Source organism: Lagenorhynchus albirostris, chromosome 12, assembly GCF_949774975.1.
Source record: "Lagenorhynchus albirostris chromosome 12, mLagAlb1.1, whole genome shotgun sequence".
Classification (NCBI taxonomy): domain Eukaryota; kingdom Metazoa; phylum Chordata; class Mammalia; order Artiodactyla; family Delphinidae; genus Lagenorhynchus; species Lagenorhynchus albirostris.
In genome coordinates this window covers 24,630,144-24,653,264 of record NC_083106.1, presented here as the reverse complement: position 1 = coordinate 24,653,264, position 23,121 = coordinate 24,630,144, and the positions used below count along the sequence as shown (strand labels likewise).

The window sequence follows — 23,121 nt, the reverse complement described above, 5'->3', positions numbered from 1 at the left end:
ATTCCTATATAGACAGCCATATAACAACTTAGCAATGTATAGGTTTTAACCTTCCAATCTATTCATAAGTAAATCCTTCACATTTTAGTGCCTAACACAGGACCTACCACATATTAGGCACTCAAATATTTATTGAATGAGTTACTTTTGTGTGTTCTTCTTCATTTAAATTCATTCTCCTTTACCATTATTTTTCTAGAACCAAAATTAACTATTGATACTCTGAAGAAGTCTCAAAATTTTTCTTCACCTATTCTGTTACATGACTATCTCAAAATACCTCCCTTTTACTCACCCTGACATTATTTCTTTATAGTCATATCACACTGCAAGTTCTAATTTGTAGTCCAGCATCATATTTTGATAAATTTTTGTTTTCTAAGATCAAGCATTCTTGCTATTTCTTTCTTAATTCTATCTCTTTCTCAGTAAAAGTGCCAAAGTGATATAGAACAAATAAGAGGCAGAAATGCTTTATATAATGTTCTATGAAGACCTCTTAACACAATGCTCTTAGAGAAAAACTAATGAAAAATTATTTATAATAAATAGTAGCAGCAAATTCCTCATGGAAATAGCTTGTGGTTTTCAGTGTGAACAAAAATCATGGACTTTTTTTCCTATGGTAACACAGGGAGATGAATTAGCCTAAGTTATTAAAGATGGTGGCGGAGCAGAGTCGCTCCCGGATGGACTCGCCGGTCTCGGCCTCTATGTTCGCCCCTGAGCCCAGCTCTCCGGGGGTGATTGCTGCCCGGCTCCACAGCAGCTTCAACTTGGACTGCAGCAAGGACGGCAAGGCGCTCGACGGCAAACTGGAGCTGGACCTCACCAGCAAGATGCTTCTAGTGAGCTCTACATCAGAGCAGTATGACAGCCTACTTTGGCAAATGTGGGAGAGGATGGACGAGGGATGCAGGGAGATCACATATGTCACTGGGCAGAGATCAGGAGACATGGGTTCGAGCCCTGGTCTGGGAAGATCCCACATGCTGCAGAGCAGCTAAGCCCGTGCGCCACAACTACTGAGCCTGCGCTCTAGAGCCCGCGCGCCACAACTACTGAGCCCACGTACCACAACTACTGAAGCCCGCACGCCTAGAGCCTGTGCTCCGCAACAAGAGAAGCCACCGCAATGAGAAGCCCGTGCACCGCAACAAAGAGTAACCCCTGCTCGCCACAACTAGAGAAAAGTCTGTGTGCAACAACGAAGACCCAACGCAGCCAAAAATAAATATAAAATAAATTTATTAAATTAAAACAAAACAAAAGGAAAGAGAATTAAAGAAAGAAGGATAATAGCTATAGATTTGATAGTTTACCAGAAGTGAAACTCTGTCAGAAGGATGGTGAATGAAGAAGCATCTTTAAAAGATCTCCCAAAGCAGATATTAAGGAAAGGAAAAATAGAATAAAAATAGTATTAACTATAGGATGATTAATTTTTGAAAGAACCTATTTAAAAGTCATACTGTATTATTATTTAAGTTTCAAATGTCACCTTAAGGCAAACTGGGGCCCTGATTTGACTTGCCTGGACCTCTGTTCTCCTGTTAGTCTTCTACTGACAAATTTAGGGCCAGAATGTACACCATCCCCACTGCAGGGAAGTTCAGGTTTGGGATGGATTCTGGGTACCTCTTTGATTCACTAGTACCAAGCTGCAGTGGGTCCAGCCCCTTGAGGCTAAGAACTGAAGTGTTATTCACCCAAATAATTATACTTCATAGTCATTCCAATACAGTTATTTTCCTACAGTAGCAATTCTTAAACTGTGAACCGTGGACTCCTGGGAGTCCCCATGACACTGTTAGGGGGGTCTAAAACATCAAAATTATTTTGTAATAGTAATAATGCTTTTTCTCTGTGTTGGCATATGCACTGACGGTGCAAAAGCAATGGTGGGTAAAACTGCTAGCTTATTAGCAAGAATCAAGGCAGTGGCACCTAAATATATAGTGATTACTGCTACAATATAGCAGTCATTGTATTCTTTACCACCATGCATTCCAGTTAAAAATATGTAAAAATAAATAAATCAATAAATATGCATGACAATTTCACTGAAGGATATTCACAATTAAGCAGTAAAAATTATTAATTTTATTAAATCTCACCCCTGGAAACACATTTTTAAAATATTCTGTGGCAAAATGGGAAACAAATGAAGCACTTCTCTATATTAAAGTGCAACAGTTGTCTCAGTGTGATTCAGATGTCAGCTGAACAGGCCACTATTATTCTTGAAAGAACAGGTGATAAACTGTAATTATTCAGACATGGCTATTAGGCAGGGATTTTCTTGAAAATGGATTAAGTGACCCTGTCCCTTCAAGGAAAACAACAATTTTCAGTATTTGTCACTAATGACAAAGTTTGAGCTTTTAAGTGAAGATTAGAATTTTGGAAAATGTATATCCATGTCTATAAGCTCAAGAGCTTCCCAGTACTTCCTTGATAAGACAGGTTGTGATATTAACAAACACACTTTTTGATATTTTATAATAAAATGTCCCAACGTTTGAAAGGGCTGTACAACTCAATGAACCGATATTTTACAAATAATCAGCGCATTATGTTACAAAGCCGTGCATGGGTAAAAGATTCATTCAAAGTTCAAGACAGATCTATGTAACAGTACAAACAATTCATTAATATGGTTTCAGCTTTTACACTGCAATTAACCTTTAAGAAATTACCATTTGTTGAGTTTTGGTGCAATAGCAAAGAATATCCAAAATTATCTGAAAATAGTCCTCCCTTTTACTATGTGAGGCCAAATTTTCTTCATGTACTAAGGATTGGCATCCTTTTTCTGCAAAGGGCTAGCCAGTAAATATTTTAGGCTTTGCAGGCTATAAGGTCTCTGCTGCAACCACTCAACTGTGCTGCTGTCAAAAGCAGCTATAGGTAATTCACAAAGGAATGGGCTTGGCTGTGTTCCAATAAATTTTTATTTATGGATGCTGAAATTCAAATTTCATATATTTTCATGTGTAATAAATATTATTCTTTTTTGAAAACAAAAACCACTCTTTGCTTGCAGGTTATACAAAAACAGTCAGCAGACTGGATCTGGCCTCAGGGCTTGGTGTGCCAACACCTCATATACCTCAAAGTAACACACTCATCAGATTGAATGCAGAATGCAGCTAGTTGAGATTCTAAGGTGTCTTCTATTAAACCAAATATGAAAGAGATTAGCATAAGTGTAAAACAATGCCACCTTTTTCACAATTTTTTTATTTTGGAGAATATGGTTATTTTCCTAAAAATACCTATGCTAATATGTAAGGGGTATACTCTTGTTATTTTAAAATAAAGCAGTAAGTATTTTAAAAAAATGTTTCAGTTTTAATTTCTAATAGGGTTACTATTGACAGATGTAATCTACAAAAAGAAAGCCTTTTTGGGGGTCCACAAAAATATTTAAGAATGTAAAGGGGTCCCTAAGATGAGAAAGTTTGAAAAAAAATCACTGTCCTAGAAAATTCAAAAATTATCTCTGGAATAAATTAGCAAAATTACACATTGCTTCTTTCCTAACTTCATATATAGTACAAAAAATGGCAGTAGAAAAGGAGCAAATTACCTATGTTCTAGAAACTAACAGTCATGAGTCTGGGAAGAGGCATTAGGTTTGTAAATAAACTACACTTCCTTCAACTTGGCTCCTTATAAATACTCCAACAAAGAGGCAACAAAGTAGCCGCCCACAAAAGTTAGTCTTTAAGACTGTATCCTTACGGAGGCAGGGGTGTAATTTTACTCTTACCTGATGCAGTGTTCCAACCTAGCCTCCTGCTGGAACACTGTGTCAACCCTGCCTCCCTCCTGAGGGTTCTGCTCTGCCCCTGACATCATCAGAGCATCAGGGCTGAAAAAGAAGAGCATGAGCCTAAATTATTTGTTAAAATCAACCCCAAAAGGGCTTTTATGCAAAAAGTATTTGCATGTATAAAAGTGTGCCTGGAAGGCACAACCCAGTGTGATCATACTGATGTACTGTCAATCTACATTTAAAAGTTAGTAATGATAGGGCTTCCCTGGTGGCGCAGTGGTTGAGAGTCCGCCTGCCAATGCAGGGGACGCGGGTTCGTGCCCCGGTCTGGGAAGATCCCACATGCCGTGGAGCGGCTGGTCCCGTGAGCCATGGCCGCTGAGCCTGTGCGTCCGGAGCCTGTGCTCCGTGACGGGAGAGGCCACAACAGTGAGAGGCCCGCGTACCGCAAAAAAAAAAAAAAAAAAGTTAGTAATGATAATATGAAAAGTGCAAACCTTATTTTCAGGATCGCACTAGAAAATAAAAACACTGTCCGTAGTTTTCATCCTTCTAGGCTCCACAGACCCTAAGAAGTTCCCAGATTCAGTTCAGTTCAGTGTACCTGCTGAACAACCTCTTTCTTAAAGAGAAAGAACCTGTTTCAGTTTCATTCTAGGTTTATAATCTACCCACCCCAAATTTCTCTCATTTTCCTAGTATTACACTCAATACACTAAAAAAACTGCTTCAAAATGACTGCCAGCTATTATCAATCTAATAGAAATATATATACTCCCTAAAGTCTTATGGTTTAAAACTTATTTTCTTTTCAAGTAGCAAAACAAACCTAGGAAGAATTCTTCAATCATGTAGGTTCAAGGTTTTAATTTCATTTATCAGCTTCATCTAAGCAAAAAGTAACTATATCTTTTATTTATTTGAGATGTGAATATTATTTGTACAAGAAAAAAACATTTAAAATTTAAAAAAACAGGTGTGGATAAATTTTAAGTTTAAAAAAACCCCCTATAAATAGCACTTTTTTCATTCACACTTAAAAGACAGGGATAAGCAATGCATATGCAGAAAGAAATTAAAGACTTAATTTAAGATATGCTTTGTTTGCCTTGAATGATATTACATGGATCGAAAAACTAAGTTCTATTTCCAAAATTAATTCCACTTCTCCCCAATATTCCACAAAATGGAAACTTAGTAAGCAGATTTTAAGAAGGACTATGTAGAAGTCTATTAGTTTTGAATTAAAGCCAAAGATTTTAAAAAAATGAATGTAAAAACATGTCTAACAAGGTTTGAAAACAATAAAACACTTACCCCAAATACTAATTAAATTGCATCTGTTGCCCTTTTTTCTTTTTTTGCAGTACTGATCAACATTTTATAGCAAATACCATTTGGCTCAGCTGTTATACTTCAAAGAATATTACCCACAGATATACAGGAGGTTTCCATTATCTAAGTATAGCTACAAATGGAAAAAGCCCATTTAAAGTTAATCCACTTAAAATAAGGACTAAAATTTCATAAAGAGAAAAAACAACTAAACTGGGGCGTTTTCTTCAAGACTTACACAGAAAATGAGTATAAAGAACAAACCATAAAAGATGTTAAAGATTTTGGGCAAAATTTGGTGGCAAAATTAATAAAAGCATGAATTCAGTCAGTGAACATTTACTGAGGGCCTATAAGTAAATATAGTAAACAAAGATACAGTATTGAGCAAGAAGACAAGGCTCCCATTTATTTCCATGGAGTTCTCGTCCTAACAGAGCAAGACAGACATCCTTCACTTCATTTTGACTTTCACAACACAATCATAAAGAAAAAAGCTCATTTCTGCAAAAAATAATTAACGGTATCATTAAATATACCCAAGGACTCTTACTGAATCCACTGATATTTAAACCATAATCTTTTAAAGCCCCTATTGTGTCATTCTTGCAGAGGTTTTCTCCTTCAAGTATTAGCTAGCCTTGTTTGTCACTGTTTTTGCCAGGAATTTGAGGAGTTTAGTTACTTTGTCCAGTTTCACTAAATGGTGCACCTTTGCCAATATTTACAATTGTACTGATTCATCACCTCCAATACCCCACTATCTGAAAAGAAATGACACGAGTGTTAAGAATGTATACATATATGGGGTGGGGGGCTTGAGAATTAATTCCTTAGGTGTAAAGTTAATGATGAATATTAGTGCCTATTTTCATTTTCCTCTGCAACTAAAGGCACTTGGAGAGTAAATTTTCCAAAACAAAGATTCGAGGTTCTCTGTACAAAACAAAAATATATGTATCTTTTTTTTTGCAACACCAATTTAAAAGTAAAGCCAGGAAACTACCCGAAAATTCCATCAATAAGAAACTGGTTGAATTAAGGAACATTCACAAATTATGATAAAGAATGTGACAGCTCTATATGTAACAAAGTGCAGAGATGTACAACATTATTAGAAAAAAATCAAGGATGTACAGTGTGAATGCACTTGTGTAAAAACAGATAGCTGCATGTGTTACTTCTACAGGCTTTTATATGTTAAAATTTTCTGTGTGAACACAAGAGAAACTATTAACATTGATTAACTCACATCAAGCTAGTCTCAAGTATGTATTTTTGGTAAACGACTCATAAATAAAAAGTCTGGATTTTAAAAATATTCATGTTAAAAGTACCACTAGGAGCTTGGGGACCTATGCTATCTATGCACCATATCAACAACAATGAAACACATGCTCAAGTTTACTGTACAAAGCAGCCATTATGGAGGAGGACACAGAATAGTGAACAAATTCCTTTACCTCTCTGAGCATCTCAAGCAGATACTACTGAGGTGCTCATGTGAGCAGTGTGGTGTGAAGACAGGAAACAGTTTTAAACAAGTGGTTCAGCCAACTTAGTCATTTCAAAAATGCGAACGCCTACTTATGTGCACTCAGTTTGCACCCTGCTAGGTGCTTAAACATGATGAACAAGACCAATCTGGTTACTATCTGCCCAGGAACCTCTAATCTAGTTTAAGAGAGACTGACCAAATAATTGCAAAAAAATATATGTAAAATTGAAACTGTGCTACAAAGATGATTCTTTGGAAACTGAGTTTAAGAGGTGGAGATTGAGTTTAAAATGTATAATAACTCAACGTGGTTTTTTTTTCTTTAAAATACAATTGTGGTAGGCTAGCAGGTCACCTTAATCTTTTTTTTTTTTTTAATAGAAGATAACCATTCCTAAGAGGGGGGAGGGATAAATTGGGAGATTGGGATTGACATATACACACTACTATATATAAAATAGATAACCAGTAAGTACCTACTGAATAGCACAGGGAACTCCACTCAATACTCTGTAATGACCTATATGGAAAAAGAATCTAAAAAAAGAGTGGATATATGTCTATGTATAACTGATTCACTTTGCAGTACACCTGAAACTAACACAACATTGTAAGTCAACTATACTCCAATAAAAATTTTAAAAATTTAGAAAAAAAGAAGATAGCTATTCCTAGAAGATTACCATTCTTTCTTGAATTCACCTTCAGAAAGCTTCCACAGATGAATTCTTGTATGTTTTCTTTTATAAGACAATGAAAGTTATTTACTCCAGCTGTCAAATTCAGTGATGTTCAATGTTAAATATTTTAATTCAGGTCTACACAAGTACTTCTACCTCTGGTCCTTGGTTGTTCTGTTTTATCTGGTATATTTAATCCTATAAATCTAATCAAATGACTTTGGAAAAAATACATATATATCCCACCTATGTTTGCATGCCTACAGAAAGCTTAGCTTGTTACTTCAAGCAACTGTAACTCAAGTCATCATTATTCATCATCTATTTTTCTGTGAGAGTTACTTAAATTGTAAATATAGAATACTTGTGGAGCTAATATTTTAATATGTCCCAACATCATAAAGTTAAAACAAATGACTGTTTTTCCAAAGACAGAAATGTTAAGGAAAAAACCCTACTTTAAAAATGGCACATATTTAGCATAATTTACTCAATAATTATTTACTAAGCTACTTAGTCCATGCCTGCAAGTGCTAGGTCCTGAGGATACTACAATGAATACGATACATCTCCTATTTTTTTAAGGCGCTCAGAGTGTAGTGGTAGAAAGAGGAAAAAAAGAACAGGATTCAGCATAATGTGTGCCATAATGAACAGCACATAGGATATGCTGTGCAAGATCAGAGAAGATAGAAACCACCTTTGCCTGTAAGGCACAAAGTCTCCACAGAAGGAATATTTATGGTAAGTTCTCAGGTCAGCCAAAAGAAAGTGTTTGGGTGTGCCTCCTTTAACTGGGAACATCTAAAAACACAGCTATTTAAAAATGGTTTTTAAGGATACTGATTGAATCACAGTGTCACATGACAATTTCTATATTCAAAGGACTTTGTGTCATGAATCCCAGGCTTATGATAGGTAGGAGAAAGAAGATTAAATGGTTCTTCCCACCTCAAAATAGAACTCCAAATTCATCATTTATGAGTAGGCAAAGCAGATTTTAATCTAATATTGTGTGGTCAAAATGTTCACAATAAATTTGACTGGAAACCATATAATATTATGTTAGAATTGGAAAAAACTGAGTCTTTGACACCTTTAAAATTATAGTTAAAGGAATAGTGTATAGAGACATGCAGGCAAAAAACCAGAGTGTCTCTTTGCTAAACAAATCTAACAGGTGTAAAAAGACAAATGCCCAGGAAAGAACTTGCATCATCAGCCTTAAAATTCCGTCAGTAGATCAACATGACAAAGAATCACACTTTATTTAAATTAAAGAAAGAAAACAAAGACTCTACTGACTACATGCAAAAGTCAGATTCACCTATCTGAATCCAATAGATAACAAGATCAGACAAATCTCTAGAAAATGACATACAACAGAATAAGCTTAACTTATTTCTTGTATTAGTATGCTATCAGGTTTTAAAAAATTAAAGTCATAAAAAAACTATACATACGAGCCCAATTTATAAATCAATGATGCAGCAAGTCTGCAGCTATCAAAATTGCTTCCCTTTTGGCTACTAGCAAAAAGCTAAATAAAGAAGTGATTTTTGTTTATTTCCTAATTAGGTAAACCAAAGAACTCTGAAGCAAAATTATCTGACAAAAACGCTTCGCTTTCAGCTCAAGTTAGAGGGTAACTGACGCCAAATAACTACCTGAAATGATTAGGCAAATCCTAGGATTCTCACAGGATAATGTTTCTAAAAAACTGAAATCAACAGTAAATTATTTAATCAACCTATTGGTTGATAAAAGGTCAGGATACAATTCAGGTCTTAAAATATGAATGGCATCAAATCCGCATTTCAGGTGGAGAAACAGAAGGAAAAAATAAGAGTAAATGGTTAGAACTTGCCCAAGGAAGGTCACAGAGTAAGTAGCAAAACTAGAAGCACACTCAGATTCTTAACTCCAAGGAGACTGTTCTCTTCCTGACAGTAATGACATGTATATGGTTCTTTCCGTAAAATTTAGACAGTGAAGTCAGATGACTTGCGTTTCTGAGTTAAACAGACGTTGCCCTTTTAAGAGCCAAATTTCGTTCTATCTTCTCTTTTTAAAAGCATAAAATTCCTTCCAACATAAAATACAAGAGAATTTAGATAGAAAAATTGTAAACAATAATTTAGTTTTAATTAGGTACATTAATAATTTAGCATTAATTTCCTCTTATTCATTCAGAATGTAAGGAAAAAGTACTCATTTTTTACCCCTTGTAGTCTTATTTCCTTTTAAAGAAAGCTACCAGTAAGTATGAGCACTTATAAAAGCATTCTTGTAAACATTTTAAAAAAAGCACTATCTACAATCAAATACAAATTTCCCAGATTTCTTTAGAGTCTGAAGAAAAGAAGTGGGCTTTTTAAAGGAAAATGCTTGCGACTGTAGAGGTCTAAGGATAAACCAGGCATTCCCTTCAACAAATTAAGATGCATTAAATGGAAAAATGTTGATAATGAAGACAGGCTACTTTACCCACTTCAGACAATTTATAATGCAATTAAAGGCAGCAAAGTAACAAGATACTATGAAATGCTCTTCAGATCTCTGCAAGTCACTAGTGTAAGGTGAAATAGTGGCATGTATTCTTTATCTCTTTATTTAAAGTTTACTAAATAAGCCAAGCCATTAATCCAGGTTCAGCCTGTACATCCTATTCTGATGGCAAATCTACGTGCTTCTGATGAAATGTTTATGCTCTTAAACTAAGTTTTAATGTCTATCTTTATTTTGCTTTAAGAATCAAGTGTTATGTTTATTAAGGCATGCAGTCAGGTCTCTTCAGCTCCCGGTCTTACCTGCTGAATCTTCCAAATCAATCAGTTTGGGCATTAAGCTTTCAGGGAGTTTTTCCGGTAAGTCGTAGCCATTCTTCCTAGCAACTACCAGATGAAAAGCAGCACAAAACTCATCCAGTGTCAAGGCTCCATCTTTATCAAAGTCTGAGAGTTCCCTAGAAGAAAAACTTCTTATTAATATAATCATATTCTGCTTTGACTCCCTTTAGGTCTCAAAAAGGAGAGAAATCCTTTCCCAGAAAATTGCAATCTATAATTTTTAAAATTCCATAGATGGAAAGATATGTAATAAAACAAATATAGCAAACTGTTAACTGTAGGCAGCGGGCATATGGGTGTTCAAGGAACAATTCTTTAAACTTTTCTGTATGTCTTAAATTCTCATAATAAAATGCTGAAGAAACAGTCCCAATAAATAAAGTCACCAAAAAATGACCTTTACCCCATATGCATTTTTAGTAACAGGATTTAGTTAAAGCTAGGCTTAGTTAGTAAGTCACTGAAATTTTTAAAAACTGTTTTTACTGTTATCAAACTTCTACATGTATGCACTTTAAGGCATCCAACAGAATTAAAAGGCTTGATACAAAGAAAGAGCAGCCCCACCCTGATGTCGATTTTCTGGTTGCAGATGCAACCATTTTTCATTCATTACCTTAAACTACATAAATAGCATGCATATATTGCTACTTCTTGATTTTTCGGTTTTAGGCATTATCTACCTACTTCCTACCATAGCATCCTATGCTTCTAAAAACCTTAATAACAAAATAATTTAGAATGTAAAGAAATACACTGATATACAGTAGAAATAACATTTGTTTATCCAATAATTGTTTTTAAAAAATAATTTGTGATTGTAATTTGTGTTTTAATGGCTAATTTCAACTACACAGCAGCTATCCTGAGTCTCAGTCTATATTTAAATGGCAGCTAAGCATGTCCTTAAGATCACGCCTTGGTATAGGACTTACTAAACTTGTTAAAAAACAAATGTGATAAACATAACCATGTATGAGCAAACTAGCTTTTATTCCACACATTATGCTTTCAACAAGAAACAGGTGATACAGCTTAAAGAATTTTATAACCCATTTTAAAGAACTACTACAGTGTTATCACTTATTTCTTTTCTAAAGAGTGAGAGAGAAGCTGGCTATTATAAGGCAATACTGAGTTCTTTGAGAATACTCTTGAAAAGGTTACTCTAATAGTTTATTTTTTAAAGTTCAAAAATCTACCTGCTATAAACTCCTCTGAAACAACCCACATTACCCAACTAATGATATACCACACTTACCAAATATGAGAAAGTTCAAGAATAGGAAGTTTTGATTTTGTAAAAAACTCTTTAGCTGCAGATCCTGAAATATTAAAACAGTGTTGTTTAATGTTATTCTGAACTTACAGCTCCAAGAATAAAATGTGAGGTAAGAGTCTTAAGACTTTTGTCACTGAGAAAAAGGTAACCGTAACGTGTACATGCCATGTTTTTGGTTTCCAGCGATTAGAAAGTTTTTAGGCAATTTGAGAATTAATTTATCCTTTATAATCTCTGACCAATAAAACCATGTTTTTGAGATTATGAAATTGAGATTGTCCTATCCCATCTAGAAGAACTTCTGTTTTTAACAACTCACCTGGAATAAATCCGTTTAGATCAGGCTGAATGGTTTTAAATTGATTTACATAATACTGTCTTTGTTCATCTGTTATTTTCCAGGGATCGTCATAACTACTGGATTGCCTACGAATTTCATTGGCAGTTGTAGCTGATGCTACAGTTCGTACTGTTGTCTGGTCCTGTAATGAAACATTTTTTCCTCAGTACAGCATCTATCTATATGATTACATGGACCAAGATCGCTAGGTTACTTATCTTTGAAAGTAAAACTTTTTGTGGATGTTTAAAAAATAAGAAGTCTTCACAAACTCATCAGCAAACCACATATTTGTTATATAGGTTATTAAACGTTTTTGCACAATGATTATATAAATGTGTAGAACGACAGCAATATGTAAGCAACAGAAAGTTATGTAAAATGTGCTAAGAAAGCCAAGCAAATATATTCCTAGATGCAGAAACCTTTCAAAGCTTCACTATGGAATTAGCAAGAAAATCAGCCAAAACTTTCAGTGAAACATTCCAATGAAAACAGACTTGAAGAAAACGCACAGAGTTCTGGTTTTTTTGTAAAAGAGTGAACTTGCATTTATAAAATTTGCAACAGCAAAATATGAAAACAATGACTGCAGCAATACTCTGAATGAAGCAAATAAAAATGCAATACCAATAAAATGTCACACCTGGACAGAAGCAGGATGCATGGTTAAAAGAGTACTGGTTGGTGGAGTATCTGCAAAACTGACCCAATTTTCTTGAGGTGGAGGTGGAGAATGCCCTGACCATACTGCATCACCAGCAGAAGAACCTAAAAGCAGAATGGGTAAACATGCTGACTCATTTTTGCAGGAAAAAAATAAAGTTACAAGGTTTTTAATGATAACAAATCACCACACACACATAAAAGTTTTCTTTTAAATGCTAACTTTGAAGAAATGTTAACAATTTCCAAAATGGAATCTTTTCTGTCAATTTAAAATTATACCTCATTTGGTATAACCAATTTATTGCTGTAATAAGCAATATAGCAGCAGAATCATTTTTACAACAAAGTGTACTTCCCTTCACTAATATAATCTATACTTAGGAATATATCCCTAGGAATATTTATTTATTCATTTTACCCTTCAGAGAATCTGATCCCAGTAAACTTTTGTCTAAGCATCATAGATATAAATAAATGCAATTATCACTCTTCAAAGTGATATATCTACTTAGAAACTTTCACAGCTGGCTTTTGCTTTTTAAGGCACTTAACATATAATTAAAAATTGACTTGGAGGCAACTCTTAAAGGAACATTATCAAGTTTTCTTCAATTTACAACCCTTAATAAATGTTACTTTAAAAAAATTTCTAAATACCTGATTGTGCTTCACCAAAGGGAGACCAAAATGGCCCAGGTCCTGCAAGAGGCCTCTCACTGTTTCCTCCACTGGGATGGCGGCTGTGCTTCCTCCATGTGTGTGGAGAAGTTGGTGGAGACTGCTGTGGCGAAACTACTGGGGATACAGGTTCCTAGAAAGAACATCATTACTTTAAAATTTAAATTTTAAGGTAACATTTTCATTACCAAGGCACTCAATAAATGTTTCAGTGTAAGCATTAGCACAGGACATCAACTGATAGCATTTACATGCACATGCTTACCTGCTGATCTGCAGATGTACGAGGCTGGCCAGTATCATGGCTTGTGGATCCCTTTTTCACTTGCCCCCTGCCCGGTGGTGGGGGAATTACACCAGAATAAGACCCTTGATTTTCAGAATCTGAAGAATATGAGGCTGCATGACGAGATTCCTGTTCATTCTTTGAAGCAACAAATCTTGGCAGAGGAAGGTCCTTTACTGTTAACCACAAAAATAATTATTACTTCAAAATAAAAAAAGGTATACACACGAAAAACTGAAATAAGAGATGAATTTGACATTAGAAAGAATTTTTGCAAAAACCGATACAGAAACAACAGGCACAAAATGTTTACCTCTACAAAATTCAGATCATCTCTCTTAGATTGTTTAGGGAAACTCTAACCTAGAAAGAAGTAACACCAAACTGTCCTTAAGGAGTTAAGCTGTATTAAATGTTCATTGCATGTCTGGCCCTATGCTTGTACTTTATATCTATCTCATCTCATAAACATTATCAACCCCATTTTACAGAGAAAGAAACTGAGACTCCAAGATACCAAGGTCATTGACAGTTAGGATTTCCACCCAGGTGAATCGGACCCCGAAGCCTAGGCTGTTTCTACTCACACTGGTTCCCTAAAGGAAGATGTTAGAGCTCTAAGCAAAATAAGAATATGTCACTAACTTTGAGACTAGATTAATCTAGACATTTTCATTGCAGAAATTCCTGAAAACAACTTACTGTTCACCTACCAAGGACACAGAACAAGGCGTCAGTTATACCCACCCACTTCAGTCTAGCTTATGACACTCCTACAGGCAAATATTCTACATTCAATTTTAAGTAGAAAAGAGGACAAAAGACTGAGAATTTCTCTGCACACTTTTAGACTAGAACAATACAGCACCAAAACCATTTTTAGAGGAAAGTGTACTTCCCTCCACCATGATTACCAGAATTTCTCTTTAGAATCTCCACATTAAGAAGGGAAAATATTGTTTATTCAGCATTTATATAAAGGAATTCAATATTACCTGGAAAGAATGTAAACTCTCAACTCTAGAACAATGATATGTGGCAAACTAGAGCTCCACAATGAAAACCTCTGGATGACTAATAAACTGAGCTGGTACTGAAAACTATGTTATAAAAATTCTAACATCAGAGAAAACCTCAAGTTTTCTCTTGCCCGCATTTCCTATGAAAACCAAAGAACTCTGCATTTAAGTGCCTACCTTTATAGAATTTCCATCTACTTCGGCATCAATGAGCCTCCAAATAACAGAAAAACAAATTATCCTAGGTGACATTTGTAAGGTGGTTAGATGCTTGTATTTGGGTTTTGGTCTGCCAATATTTTTAATACTGTGTCTTTCAATCAAAGTTTTGGTTAACTAATACTTTCTAATTTCAAATGGAGCTTTCATGGCTTTTCCAAACAGGAAAACACAAAGTATAATGTTGTTTTATACTTAGTTAGTAGAAAAGAATATAAGGAAAGCATATATGAAGATGGGCGCTATAATTCATCATTTACCTTGATAAAATTATTCATCTAAATTCTAAGCAATTTTTAGTAAATTAATTTTTAAAAATCACCATTTTAACAGTTTTTATATTACCATCAAATATGTATGAAGTACATATATGCCATAACAGAGTTAAGACAGACATATTTTTCTAATATTAACAAATGAAAAGAGCATGGTAGTAAAAGACATGACACTAACTCAACGTCACAAATGCCACTGAAACATCAGAAAGACTCAACAGGTCTGACTTTACTTCATTTGTGATTAGAAGTTCATTTTCATTTCAGTTACTAATATATTCCATATTTACCTGTATTTATACTTTCCACTCTTAAAGGGAAGCCAGACTGGGCAACAGCTACAAGTTTCAAAGCAATATAGAACTGACTTCTTCCAAAATAACCAAGTCTAGTTGCACCACAAAGCTCCATAATCTATAAAAGAACACAATGTTAACATTAAGAATTATGACAATAATTCTCCACATAAGCAGCTATCTAACTTCTGTTTATCACTTCTCCAAAATACATAGCTGACATATGGTATATTACTCTCAACTGACAACCAACTTCCTCAAGTTTCAGGTTTAAATGTTTGAAAATAAAAAGGCACTGATCTTACAATAAGAGGGTTATCACTCTCCTACGTATTAAAATTCATGTGATAAGTAACTACATTTTATTAAGAATCACATCTTTTAGAAACAAATGTACCATCTACTCTTCTTCATAAACACTGTGCATACAATAGGGCCAAAAGTTTCTGCAACTAACAGATTATTAAGCAGCCATTTAAAGTAAGTCATAAAATGACATACTAAGTGGGAAAAGGCAGGAGGCATAATTTTAACTACATAAACAGAACTTTTAAAACAAACAGATATATAAAAATTCTACCAACAAATTTGTTAGGTGAGATTAACAGTATGGTTTTTTTTCCCTCTTATTTTCCAGATTATATTTAATGTGGTTATACTACTTTTCTTTAAAACAACAATTTTTGTTTGTTTGCTTTTTTTTTTAAAGCATGAAGGCTTTCAAGGATCATTCTAGTCACTCAACAAGTATTTCTCGACTGGCTACTACAAGTATCAGACTAGAAAAGAGAATTTTGAATTACAAGATTAAATTATAATTCCCAAAGCTGAAGTAACATCTACTATACAGACATCATAAAGTAATCTTAAAACAAGCACTAAGTATCCTTGTCTCAGCTTCTCAAAAAATTCAACTTCTTGTACAAAGGGAACATATTTTGTCTATTTTCTTTTTCCCAAAACACTCAAAGGAAGATTAAGGTACCTGAGACGCTGTGGTACTAAATCAGAAGTATTTACTAGAATTGCAAAAAAGCAACTATCACTGGTTCAGCAACATATCACAATAACAATAACCATTTGTTTACTTGCACAAGGAAAAAATACAGTCATTTTTGCTATGAATAATCAGCACAGGAGGAAGTTGTTGTTCTGCCACTAAGGGGCAGTGATGTTGGAATTATCAGGCCAGGAGTTTAGAACTATGATTAGTATGTGAAGGGCTCTAATGGATAAAGTAGACACCATACAAGAACAGAATAGGCAATATAAGCAAAGAAATGGAAATCCTAAGAAACCCCCCCTCCTCCCCAAAAAAGCTAGATATCTAAAACACTATAAAACAAAGAATGCCTTTGATGGGCTTATTAGTAGACTGGACATGGCTGAGGAAATAATCTTCGAGCTTGAGGATCTCAGTAAGACCTCTAAAACTAAAAGAGGAAAAAACAGAACAGAATATTTGAAAACTGTGGGACAACTACAAAAGGTATGACATACATGTAATAAGAAGACAAGAAGGAGAATAAAAAGAACAGAAGATTTACTTGAAACAATAATAACTAAAAGTTTCCCCCAAATTAATGCCAGAAACTGAACCACTGATCCAGTAAGCTAAGAGAACACAAAGCAGAATGAATGCCCAAAAAAGTACACCTAGTCCCTTTACAAAAATTAACTCAAAATGGATCACAGATCTAAATGTAAAGCATAAAATTATACAACTGCTGGAAGATAACATATGTATTCGGGGTGCTTAAAAAAAGTGGTTTTTTTTTTTTCACCTAATGGAATAACACTATTAAGAGTTTTTGTTTTGTTCTGTTCTTAATGATTTGTGACTTTTTCCTTTTTGCCAAGGTAGTATTTTTGCTCTATCAGCAGTCTTTCTAGTCACTGCCTTTATACCTTGTACGCCATGGCTTAGAAAAGGAATCAACCTTTTAATACTGTAGAAAACAAGAATAAATAGTTCTTTAATAATAACTCGAAGAGCTCTCCAATGAGCAAAATGTACACAAGCATCATTTTTTACTTCTGATACACAAAATATGGACATGTTGGGGAAAGGGCTAACATTTACTGAGTGCACACAATGCTAAGCACAGTGCTAAATACTCAAGGTGTTCCCATCTAATCCTAAAAATAATGGAGTAGAATTGCTATTTTTATCATTTTACAGGAGAAGAAAGAGAATCAGACTGGCCAAGTAATTAAGGCCAGAGGGCTCAAAAAAGGGCAGAGCTATAATTCAAAGTCATGCTTTTAATCTTCTACCAAGACATGCTGTCCACTGTCCTTTTCCTAGAATAATGTCAGCTGCCTCAGAGCAAGTACCCTCAGTAAGTCCTAAAAGTTGAGTGCCTAGTACAAAGTGACAATGAAAGAGTAGTTTAAATGCACTAGGAAGGTTCTTTAATCCTATGCTCAGAACATGAGGTACAGGGAATTCTAACAACAAGAAAGGTATATGGAAGTTATTTGAGAATTTCAGCTTGAATCTACGAGCTGAATTATAAAGTAGAAAAATGCAAAAAAGTGGAATGAGGAATATATTGAAACTATATATAATACTAAGAATCAATACATCATCACTGAGAATACTGTCAAAATTCTCTCCAAAATGAAATTTTATGAATGTTTAATAAAATATAATAGAAAGTAAGATCCTCCCTTTATAGTCACTATCAAGTTAAAATTGAGAAGGTGACTCCATTGCTTTCATTTTTATAAACATTCTTTAATTTAAGTTGGACTGGGTCAATGGACAAGCTGGCTGTTTTTGCTGGCTTAAAAGCCCAGGCAGTTTGGTCTACCTACATGCACAACGCTGGCTCCCAAGTCAGTCTAACTTTTATTGTTTCATTAACTTGTTAGACTTGTCCCCACACCTCTCTGTGACTCATCAGCTTTACCGACATGGGAATAACTTGTAATGGAGACTCAGGTTTACTAGAGAAATTAGAGGAAAACAGGGAACAATTACACTGAATACCTATTATTAGGAAGACTGTTTACTTCTTGTCCCACTTAACGCTCAGAACACTCCTCTAATGTTGGCTACCATTATCCCCAGTTCATAGGAAAGGAAACTGAGGTTAGTAGGTGGCAGTCAGGGTTCAAAGCCAGATTAGTCTGAGTCCGAGGCCTCTCTTCCCAGGTGCCTCCAAGGCATAGCTAAACAGAACTCTCAACATGGCATGTTTATGGGGCAGTAGTTCCAAAATGTATTCCAAAGAACACCAGTCAAGTTAAATGCTCTGTAGTTGAATAAACATATATTATAGCCCCCTTGGCGACTTTACAATGCATTTTTAGTTCATAAGAGGCACTAAAAAATCCTACAGCCTAGAAACAAATCTCTATTTGGTTTAGTATCTATTAAAATGCTTTAGAACTAGTGGTCCATAGATCAGATGCTCTGTATAACACACTTTGGGAATCAATGCTGTTTAAGAGCCCAGAGCAGTGATATTCAAACTTTTTGGTATCAGGATCCCTCCTTATACATGCTTAAAAAAATTAAAGAGGACTCCCTCAAAGCGTTTGTTTTTGTGGCTTGTATTTATTGATATTTACCATATTAGAATTTAAATTGGGATATTAAAAAAAATGCACCTATGAATTCATTTAAACACAAGAATAATCCTATCACACGTAACATAAAATTTTACGAAAATAACTTCTTTCCAAAATAAAAAATTGAGAGTACATTGTTTTATATATATACAAATTTCCTTAATGTCCAGCTTATGAGAAGATTAATATCTGCTTCTGTATTTGATTCACTGCAATATGTTGCTTTGTTTAAAGACACTCACTTCACACAGGTATGTGTTGGAAGACAAAGGACAGGTTTTTTAATTTTTATTTATTTATTTATTTATTTTTGGCTGTCTTGGGTCTTCGTTGCCATGTGCAGGCTTTCTCTCGTTGTGGCAACAGGTTACTCTTCATTGCGCTGTGCGGGCTTCTTGTGGCGGTGGCTTCTCGTTGTGGAGCATGGGCTCTAGGTGCTCAGGCAGTAGTTGTGGCACACAGCCTTAGTTGCTCCACGGCATGTGGAATCTTCCTGGACCAGGGACTGAACCCGTGTCCCCTGCGTTGGCAGGTGGATTTTTTTTTTTTTTTGCGGTACACGGGCCTCTCACTGTTGTGGCCTCTCCCGTTGTGGAGTGGAGCACAGGCTCTGGACACGCAGGTTCAGTAGCCATGGCTCACGGGCCTAGCCACTCCGCGGCATGTGGGATCCTCCCGGACTGGGGCACGAACCTGTGTCCCCTGCATCGGCAGGCAGACTCTCAACCACTGTGCCACCAGGGAAGTCCCAACAGAGGGCAATTTAAATAGCCTTTTCAGATAAATCTGTTATCATTTTTTGATACCATACCAAAACTCTACAAGTGCTAGTTGCTTAAAGGTTAGCTGCAATATAGAATCCAAAGCCATATTAATAAACTCTTTTGTATACTCTTACATTAAAAATCCATTGGTGTATCTGGTGCACTGCAACCTGCTTTGGTCATATGTAAATTACTGGTTCATAGTCATGCAGATCTTCCAAATGTTGACACATTTTATTTACAAAATATTTTTTAAAATTACATTTGTTAATATCACCACTGGTCTCATCAGAAAAGTCATTAAATACTGGGAAGCAGTCAAACACATGGTTGCAGCTAAGTTTTCCAAAATCCTGATTTTTGCCAGAAAGCTCAAATTTTATATCATTAGTAACAAATAGCATTAGTTGTTTTCCCTTAAGTGACAGTCATACTTGCTTCATTTTCAAGAAAATCTTTGCCCAATACCCAAGTAAGCTGTTCCTTCAAGAAAAATGGTGCTCCATAAAAAAAAAGTCAGTACAGATCACAAGTCAAACAATAAAGTAAGTACTTTTCCTCAAGACAACCATCATTCTTCAGTATGCAGCAAATGTGCTTTATGCATACTTCCCACTGCATCACACAAAATACTAAAAAGATATATGCTCAAGGGTGAAGATTTAATAAAATCAGGGTTTTTTTTCCTACATAGAACATTCTTCAGTGAAATTGGTTTCCTTCTTGTATGGCAGTAAAGAATACAATACTATTACAGTTTGGTGACACTGCATTGATTTGTGCTAAGGAGTCAGTTTTACCCACCACTTCTTTTGCATTACCAATGCAAAGGTCAACACAGGATAAAAAAAAAAAAAAGCGGGGGAGCAGGGAGGAATAACATATTAGTATTATTATGAAAATATCAGACCAGGGCTCTGCAGATCAAACTCTGAGAAATGCTATTATAGAGCACACTCTCTATATGGTAGTGATAGAAGGACCTCTTGCTTTGATGTCAATGCTACATACTCCCTGCTCGAGAGCAGCCACTGAAAACACAATGTCTACAGGCGCAAGCAAGTATACCATTAATCAGTGAAACTGGCCAGATGGGGGATGTAGTGAGGTAAGGTGAGCAGGTGTGACAAGAGCAGCTGCTATTCAGCTCTAGCTAACTGCTGCTATAGAAGAACATCTGTCAAATGATGCCATCTTCAGATTTTTGTAAAGCTGGAAATCTGGAATATTCTATGATATTGTTCTCATTTTTAAATGCTAATGTGGATTCAGATAATTTTTTTAAATATGCAGATCAACTAAAACACCTAGATCACATATCTACATATTCTGTCTCAGAGAGTATTCTATAGTTACTAGAAAAATGGCATAAAATAAATGGCAAAAACTACAATAATGTTCCTTCAGGTCCTCTAGCAAGCAGGGTAGAAAAAAGTGAGACCAAGTTTCATGAAAGATAACCATATATACAGGTATTATTATATATTAACCTATCCTACTTATATAATGGTCCTAGAGTGTTTCAGCTGAGACTCTGGAAGCCCCCCCAAATTATTCTCAGGTCATTAATTCAGGTCATTAATGAATCATTATACAATGGCTTTATATAAGATCTTGTTATCTAGCAAGTGACTCAAAGTACTGAGACAACTGAAGAATAACCAAGGGAAATTAATTAAAAGAAAAGGCATTATTTCATCCTTCCCTGGAGTGTCAGGTCCAGTCCTTATACACACCCACAGTATAACTAATACAAGAACTCTAAAACACCTCTTCCTCCTTTCCTTCAATAAGTCAAGACTGCTCCCACTTCAAGGACTTTGCACTTGCCATATCCGCAGTTTGCCCCTCAGATCTTTGCTTGGCTACTTCCTCGGTCATTCAGACCTCAGCTCAAAGTGCAATCCTTCCTCTGAGTACCCTACTGTTATTTATTGTCAACATCTCCCAAAAGAATGAGCTTCCAAAGAACAGAGAAGATCTCTTATATTCCCACCACTTAGAACAACTCCTGATTTACAGTACCTATATACATTTGTTGGTTGGATACATGAATGAATGAAATATTTTTGAATCAACTTTGCTGCAGTCTCCTTCTACTCCTATACAGACTACCAGATTAACAAACCTAAAGTATAGCTCTGAATAATGTATATTATATTTAAAGAACAAACTCATAAGTCTAGCACTCAAGACTCTGTAAAATTGTCCCAAACTGCTTTTCTAGTCTTACTTCAGTCAATCTAGAGACTGGGCTCACCTATCTCCATATTTTTGCTTTTCTCTCTCACCAGATCACTCTGTAACCTATGTCTGCCTATTAAAATTATACCCTTTCTTCAAACCATCATAACAGGCTCCGCCTTCCTGTAACATCTGCTATCCATATGCAGATGACTTTTTCTTTCTTTGTACTAGTACTCCAGCTTCTACCATTTGAGTTACTTGAGTTACCTGTGTAATTAGGTTAACCACACTGCACACTCCTGACACCTCCTCCCTCCATTAAACTCCTTGTGGGCAGAGACCATGACTTAGTCATACTGGAACCCCCCGAAAGATCTGGCACTGTATTTTGCCACTTAGTGCTGAAGAGAATTGCTCTCCCATGGTGCCCACATCCTCCTGATTTACCGAATTCATTCTGTTACTCTTCATTTGAATTAAATCTTTCTTACTAGGAAAGATCATTTTTACCATTCCTTTAAAAACGAAACATTTTCTAATAATAAACATAGTTTGCGTTGTCCAATGTAGTTTGGATTCCACATGATCCATCCATGCATCTTTGCTGCAGTACACTGTGGCACGTAGAAAAGGTCAAGAAAAAAAAAGTCAGTGGCAAAGAAGATAAGGGCATACATCAAAGCCCAATCATTCCAACATGACTTAATTCCCTTTCAAATACTGCTGTCAACACAAAGCATGTTTCACCTGTTTACAAGCTATGTGGACATATTAATCTCTAGTATTTTCCTCTGTTACGAAAACAATTTAATTTAAATACTTAGCATACTCCAACAAAGTGGGCAACTCATCCATTACTGGATTCATGAAGCATGTTTGCATTCCTAAACGACTCTAGCTATCACTCTGTGACCAACTCCACAGCCAATTTCCTACTAAACTCAGGTCTGAAGTGAAATGCAATCTTACCAACCCCTTTGAGATACTTAGTTGCACTGGGGCAAATATCTAATCTCACTTTTACTATATTACTTTCTTATCCAAAACCTTTAATGCTTTTTGCTTTGCTTATACAATGCAACTGATTTTTTTTTTTTTTTTTTTTGCGGTACGCGGGCCTCTCACTGTTGTGGCCTCTCCCATTGCGGAGCACAGGCTCCGGACGCGCAGGCTCAGCGGCCATGGCTCACGGGCCCAGCGTCTACGCGGTATGTGGGATCTTCCCGGACCAGGGCACGAACCCATGTCCCCTGCATCGGCAGGCGGACTCTCAACCACTGCGCCACCAGGGAAGCCCTCAAATAATTTCTGATTACAAGCCTACAGTTCAAAACCACATGGCTTCTTTGCTTTCTCCTGCCATGATTTTATCCTAACACTTAGG

General features: G+C 35.6%; 1 protein-coding gene across 11 annotated transcripts in view; it reads right to left on the bottom strand.

Moving 5' to 3' along the window:
• REPS1 (RALBP1 associated Eps domain containing 1) overlaps window positions 1-23,121 on the bottom strand; it is a 73,482-nt gene that overhangs the window by 26,812 nt on the left and 23,549 nt on the right. For 10 of the 11 annotated variants that reach the window (XR_009543760.1, XM_060167406.1, XM_060167411.1 and 7 more), the window contains exons 2-8: window positions 15,202-15,325; window positions 13,378-13,574; window positions 13,092-13,245; window positions 12,412-12,536; window positions 11,745-11,907; window positions 11,405-11,468; window positions 10,105-10,259 (exon numbers count right to left, since the gene is read on the bottom strand). Coding sequence is in view for 10 of the 11 variants with exons in the window: in XM_060167406.1 (XP_060023389.1) it covers window positions 10,105-10,259; window positions 11,405-11,468; window positions 11,745-11,907; window positions 12,412-12,536; window positions 13,092-13,245; window positions 13,378-13,574; window positions 15,202-15,325 (982 nt within the window). In the remaining variant the exon portion in view is untranslated. The remainder of the gene's footprint in view (window positions 1-10,104; window positions 10,260-11,404; window positions 11,469-11,744; window positions 11,908-12,411; window positions 12,537-13,091; window positions 13,246-13,377; window positions 13,575-15,201; window positions 15,326-23,121) is intronic. The other variant, XM_060167410.1, reaches the window with a different exon arrangement.